The sequence below is a fragment of the Zea mays genome, chromosome 5, assembly GCF_902167145.1.
Source record: "Zea mays cultivar B73 chromosome 5, Zm-B73-REFERENCE-NAM-5.0, whole genome shotgun sequence".
Taxonomy (NCBI): Eukaryota; Viridiplantae; Streptophyta; class Magnoliopsida; order Poales; family Poaceae; genus Zea; species Zea mays.
The window spans coordinates 184,433,899-184,441,047 of record NC_050100.1 but is presented as its reverse complement, the minus strand read 5'-3'; the positions used below and the strand labels follow the sequence as shown (position 1 = coordinate 184,441,047).

At 42.1% G+C, this 7,149-nt stretch overlaps 1 protein-coding gene across 1 annotated transcript; it reads left to right on the top strand.

Moving 5' to 3' along the window:
- The first annotated feature begins 297 nt into the window (after positions 1-297).
- On the top strand, positions 298-3,455 carry LOC100193059 (uncharacterized). Its single transcript, NM_001328633.1, has 12 exons — positions 298-552; positions 1,165-1,345; positions 1,428-1,454; positions 1,567-1,720; positions 1,806-1,854; positions 1,951-2,065; positions 2,246-2,337; positions 2,464-2,620; positions 2,704-2,768; positions 2,840-2,937; positions 3,049-3,151; positions 3,229-3,455. The coding sequence occupies exons 1-12, from the start codon at positions 403-405 to the stop codon at positions 3,373-3,375; spliced, it is 1,338 nt and encodes a 445-aa protein (NP_001315562.1). The 5' UTR covers positions 298-402; the 3' UTR covers positions 3,376-3,455.
- Positions 3,456-7,149: the final 3,694 nt, after the last annotated feature.

Genomic DNA, 7,149 nt, shown 5'->3' with positions numbered 1-7,149 from the left:
ATACCGAGTGCGCTGGCGGCTGGCCCCTTCGGAGGCACAACGAGCGGTTCACGCCCAGGCGCCCACCGAGAGACGCGGCAACCTCTCACCGATGCGCCTTCCAACGCTTTCCATAAACGTACACTGACATACGGGCCAATGTTGTTTCTCTGGGCCCCGGACCTACCGCCACCGAACAGCGTCAGCGACACAGCTCGTTTTGGTGTATACACGAGCGGCGTGTTGCGTGTGCCCGTGTCCGATCCACCCACCACCCAATACCCGCCATAAAGGGCGGCGGGCCGCTAGGGTTAGCGTATCGAAATCAATCGTGTTCCTCGCCTGCACGACGAGAGCCCGAGACCAATCCAGCCGCCGCCTCCGCCTTCGCCTCGCCTAGTATTCCCTCCGATTCAGAGGCCGATGGAGTGCATCGCCGAGATGCCCCGCGCGCCGCTGGACAGCAGGCTGCGCAAGCGTCAGCGTCTCGGCTGGGACGTCGGCCCTGCCGAGATGTATAAGGCCGTGCGGCCGCGGCACGGGTGGGACGTCGGCCCCGCCGAGATGTATCAGGTATAACCTCTCTTGCCGTTCCCGTTTTTTTCTTGCGGATCTATCGCTTGGGGTGTCGGTTTTCCACGAGCTATAGGATTAAGTGGTGGATCTGTAGAATAGAAGTACTCGTCGCCATAGATTGAATCGCTCTGGTGTCGATCTATCATATTACTCGCAGATCTGCTAGGGTCAAGTGGTTGGTCTGTTCAGCGTGTGATGGCTAGGGTTAGCTGATTGATTTGTTCAGCGTATGATGGACAGACTGCGGTCTTACTGGATCAATACGATTCTCAGGATTGGCATGTTATGATCTGCACAAGCATAGTTTTTTTTTCAATATTTATTATACCTTTTGTAGTTAACAATATGTCCGTCCTATTTTTGTTAATTACTTGTTGATTTAGGAATTAGGATTAAGCTAAATCGTTCACTTATTGTCACGAGCGGGCATGTGTAGTCATTGAAGGTAAATTAACTGTACTATAAGAATTGCGTAATGTTTTGAGTCAGGAAATAGACTTCCCCTTTCTATATTGCTATTATATAAACTGGCTGTGGCAGGATGTTGTGGTGATTTGGTTGCTTAATAGCTTTGATGGATAATTTATTGGTTCCTGTTCCATTTTTCAGTTAGAACTTTGTGGACAAGAAGTTGTGAATGCCATCAGTGCTGCAGCCTTGGGCCTTTCGTCGGGCTGTGTTTCTTCTCAAGTCAAACAAGAGCAGCCTCATGATGGTTCCCCTCCTCTGAGAGAAGATGACAGGGATGGGCATTATGTTTTTGCTGTTGGAGATAACCTCACATCTCGCTGTAATTATCTGCCCTCATCGTCTCTCGTTGCCCACATAGATATGTTTCCATGGTTCTTATAGATTCTTCTCTATGTTTGCAGATAAGATCAATGCAAAAATGGGAGAAGGTCAGTTTGGATGGCCATGTCTTCTGAAATAATTGATTAAACTCGCGTTTGGCATGCTGTGCAACACATGCAGCAGGTTATGTTTGTAACGAATGTGTCTGGAATACATTAGGTACCTTTGGTCAGGTGTTGGAGTGTTGGGACAAGGAAAGGAAAGAAATGGTGGCTATCAAAATCATTAGGGGCATTAAAAAGTACAGGGATGCTGCAATGATCGAAATTGGCATGCTCGAGCAGCTTGGTAAATATGATGAAAGTAGATCTAGGTGAGTTTGCTGGTTCGGTTAACACCCTTCTGTATGCTTTACATTCATAAGATTGCTTGTATATATAAGCTGGTCTATTTTGCAGTTGTGTTCAAATTCGGAACTGGTTTGACTATCGTAACCATATCTGTATTGTAAGTACATTGTTAGATTGTGGCAATTATGAACTGACCCAAAAAGATAACCATGTGGTGCTTAAACATTGGTGAATTTGGATCAATGGTGAGCAGGTCTTTGAGAGGCTTGGACCAAGCTTATATGATTTTCTGCGGGAAAACAGTTACCGCTCATTCCCAATTGCCCTAGTTCGGGAGATTGCCAAACAACTGTTGGAATGTATAGCATGTGTGTGCACAGTTCTTCCTATTATCGCTCCTGCACTATAATGCATATACATTAGTTTTTTTTTGCAATATATGTGCAGCATTGTAGCCTATCATTAATCCATATTACTACTCATGCTTAAGGAATATCTAACATCATGGGATGTTTATGTATTTACCCTCTCTCTGTAATGTGTTGCAGTTATGCACGAATTGTGTCTCATACACACTGATTTAAAGCCTGAGAACATTCTCCTTGTTTCTCCGGAGTACATTAAAGTGCCTGATTACAAAGTATATTTTGTTCTTTTATTTACATCACCTACCCAAGATTTACCTTGCCCTGTGCTTGTTGATTTCTGTTGTAATAGGTTAGTGAATATTGAATATGGTACTGATCCTCTTTTTTTCATTTGCTAGGTTTCATCCCGATCCCCAAAGGAGGGATCCTATTACAAGCGGGTGCCCAAGTCTAGTGCTATCAAGGTGATTGATTTTGGTAGCACTACCTATGATCAACAGGATCAGAGTTATGTTGTGTCGACGAGGCATTATCGGGCTCCAGAAGTTATACTGGGTATCTATTGTGTTCAGTGAAAAGCTTTTCCTAGTTCAGCCTGATTTGGTGTCATTTTATGACTGCGTGGATCATGTGTTCAGGACTTGGATGGAGTTACCCATGTGATATCTGGAGTGTTGGTTGTATTCTTGTTGAGCTTTGCACGGTATGTTATTGTGCCTTGGTTTGATTTTGCATGTACAAGTACAGAGGATCTGAGTTACCAAGGTTCTGCAGGGTGAGGCGATATTCCAGACTCACGAAAACTTGGAACATCTGGCTATGATGGAGAGGGTTCTTGGACCTTTGCCATACCATATGTTCAAGAGGGCAGAGTACGTTTCATGCAATTGTCTCATATCATATGCTTAAGAGGGCAGGGTTATCTGAACATCAGTGCTGTGAGATCTGGTCGATGTCTTGTGCTTATTAATCCTTGTTTGTAGTCGGCACTCTGACAAATACATCAGAAAAGGACGCCTGAATTGGCCTGAGGGTTGCACTTCGCGTGAAAGCATGAAAGCTGTGATGAAATTGTCCAGGCTTCAGGTATGTTTTTGCAATGCTTGATAAAGCATTCATTTTAGTTTGTAGCACGTGAAACTTAAGTCTATGTTTATGGGCAGAACCTGGTGATGCAAAATGTGGATCAAGCTGCAGGAGATTTCATTGACCTTTTGCAAGGGCTGCTGAAGTATGATCCATCAAGCCGTTTAACAGCACGAGAGGCCCTGAGGCATCCCTTCTTTACCCAAGGGTTTTGGCGAAGATGATGATACTCCTTGCATTCTACCTTGTTTGTCTGACTTGATGTCTTGCATTTGACAGTCTGTACTTTTCAGTGGTGTATGTAGGCGGTAGATCAATCTGTATAAAGCCGTTGTAGAGTTGTTTCAGTCTTGTTTGGAACGTCGTGCAGATTAAGTTGTAGCATAATGGAAGTCAAATGGATGCATTTGACTTTAAATCCTGACTTGTTTGAATTTGGAATGTCAATGGAAATCTGGTTTGAGGAGAAAGTGAACATCATATATTAAGGCCCTGTTTGATTTACTTCCAGGATTATATAATCCAGCTTATGGATTATATAAGTACCTATTGACGTCACGTGCTTATGTATTATAATAATCTAGGTATATAGATTATATAATCTATCTAATAATAATCTGTGTTGTTTGTTTATCTCTCAAAACAAACAGGTCCTAAAATGGTCCCGGGCGTCCAATGTGTCGTCAAGTAGTGTTAAGCTAAATCGACATTTCTTTGTGGGTTGTGTGGAAGGTGTTCCTTTTCCTTAAGTTGTTAGTTGTGCAAGGTGTTCCTTAGAGCATCTCCAATAGGACCTATAATGGATTCTATTTTGAATTATAAGACTCTAACAACAAAAGCATACTTTAATGGGGATTCTATTTTACAAAAAAATATCAAATGATTATATGGTCGATTCCTCGGGTCCTAAATATAGTATCTCATATAATAGAGCTCTATCCTCATTTTATATACTATTTTTAAGTTTTTATTTACTAAATAACATGATTTATTTTCTAATACTATGAACTCAACTATTAGAGCTGTAAACGTTTTTGTGGTACTAAACACTTTAAATCAGGTCCTATTTTAATTTGAAGGACTTAAATATAAGACTTCTGGTTAGAGATGCTCTTAGCGAGTGTTTGTGCATGATTGCTATTTAGTCTTTGTGGATTGTGGAAGGTGTTACTTTTCCTCAAGTTGTTAGTTGTGCAAGGTGTTTCTTAGAGCATCTCTAACAGGAGCCTTAACGGAATCTATTTTGAAGTATAGTACTTTAACACCAAAAACATACTTTAATAGGGGTCCTATTTTACAAAAAAATTATCAAATGATTATAAGGTCCACTCCTCGGGTCCTAAATATAATATCTCATATACTAGAGCTCTATCCTCATTTTATATACTATCCCTAGGTTTTTATTCCCTAAATAACATGATTTATTTCCTAATACTAAGATATAGGGCTCAACTATTGGAGTTGCAAATGTTTTTTGGCACTAAACACTTTATATCAGGTCCTATTTTAATTTTAATTTGAAGGACTCAAATATAGGACTTCTCGTTAGAGATGCTCTTAGCGAGTGTTTGTGCATGATTGCTATTTATGTCTGTAGTTTAGTTGGGGGCTTTAATATGTTTAGTTGAAGTTCTAGTATTTTTTAGGTTCTCCACTCTTTGGATTATGACAACGACCACTATCCAAGCAGTCTTTGAGTGCAAACGCGCGAGCAAACTATCTGATCTATTAAATTATGATCCAACCGTTATGTCATATTGAAGACTTAAACCCTTTCACCACCAGCCCAAGTATCTTTATGAAAAACCCTAACAAACCACAATTGCATCTATGGTTGGATTATAATTTAACGTATCAGATGGTTCGCTTGCATGCTTACATATCTAGAAACTGTTTGCATAACAGTCGTTCTCTTTGGTTATATAATGCTTTAGTAATCATCAGCCAAGTGTAAACAAATGGTACAAACTAGTAGTGAACACATCCTCCCTACCTATCTCTAGGGGTGTAACTAGATATCCGAATTCTTAGAACAAATTTCATATTTTAAAATAGATATGCTTCAAAATTTATGCTAATCTTTTTTATATTATCAAGCATATTATTACACATAAGAATAAAATTTTGTATAGAATTTTATCCATTATTTGTTCCCTAGAATTTAAAAAGTGAAAAAACATTCGAATCTGTATCAGTTTCGTATTCAAATTTTTACATCTATTATTTGAGAATATATATGATAAATTTGAGGTTTAGTTTTTATGAATCTTTACAAGGTTAATGTTAAATACATGACTATGGATTTACATAGTAAATTCTATGTCTTATTTGTCCGCGATTGAAGAAAAATGACAAAAAGATCTGACATTCGAATAAACATCTGTTTCCACTCCTACCTATCTGACCTCCTATTTCAAACTCCACTTTGTAACACGGTACAAAATCACTCCCTACCTATCTGACCTCCTATTTCAAACTCCACTCAGTAAACAATATTGTCTATGGTACAAAACCAAGTGTTTTATACATCTATTTGCACGATCTGCTCGAGTCAGGCATCCTTGACACACAACATACTCCTTGTGGCTATAAATGTCCAAATAGAGCAGACCTAATGGGTGGACCGTTGCATGACACGACTTATCCCAAGACGAGCACAGTTCGCCCCATTGGTCATGGGGGTCCGGGCTAGTCTAGCCTGATCATCGGGTCACACTTAGGCCACAGGTGTGCCACAACGGGATAGCCCAACATGTCCCTTTTTGTCATGCATATATCTATATTATAGTTAGTATAATGTAAAAAAACAAAAGGTATGTGTGTTATGTTGGTTAGATGTGTTTAAATAACTCTTTAAAGCTAGCAACTATGGTTTAAATCATACATATACACATTTTTATTTTATTTTTATTTAAACGATATGGGCCTTCTAGGCACGTCGAGTGTGACGGGCCAGTGAGATGACACATTATAATTACTGGTCTAGCAGGCCGTACCTAGGTCTTTCTCGTGGGCCAAGACTAAGGGTTGGCCCGTTGGCTAATCTGTACGGTACCGATACTGTCCTAATTCATTTGAACACCTGTAGAAGAGGGGAATTTATAATTGAGGAGGAATGTACTCATGCGGTACACCAGGGGAATTGTTTTGTTGTGCTCAGCGATAGATTTCAACGCAACGGTGAGCCAGTTTCACTAAAAAAAGGGGGGGGGGGGGGGGGGGGGGGGGGGGAAGGCCACATCAAAGGCGAGGTGCTGACGAGCAGAAGATGCTAGCAGTGACGCCAAGTCCAGCAGCTAGCAATGAAAGGGTACTCGGGATTTAACAATGCCTAGAGACGGCATCATCCCCTCAATAATCCGGTGCTCTCTTTTTGTTTATTCACCAGTTGGCGTAGCTATATACACATGTCTGGTCTGACGAACAAATCAAGGGATCGCTAGCTCGGGCTAGCCTTCCTATCACTGTCATGACATGTGCTCTGCCTCTGCTGGTTGATAAGCCGTGCGCCTTCTCGCTAATTCTTTCTTGTGCTAGAGGCGAGTCAAACAAACGCTGCACCTCGTAGCCCTTAATCTGCGCTAAGGGTCACATGACCCTGTTCCCTATCGCTAGTTACCAACGACCCATTCCCCCTGACAGATACTTACGACGCGTCCGTACGCGGCAGGCCTCGGCAGTTCGGCATCACCAGCACCGGCGCCGGCATTCGCCCCCTGCCAGCCGGTTCGCAGATTCGCAGGGCGGAGTCGGCCGCAGTTGCCGCATCCCAAACGCCCGGGAACCTTTGGGGCCCCTCTACGAGCAAATGAAGTTGCTGCCCCTGGCTTCGTAAAGCTCTGACTTTTGATCACTTGATTGGCAGTCGTACTCCTCGCTCATAGGCCGACACGGCCGCAAAGTCAACTACCCGCTCCGCCATCCTTCAACCCCCGCCACGCGCCTATATATGTTCGCGGCCATGTCCGTACTAGTCCTCCAACCCACAAGCCACAACC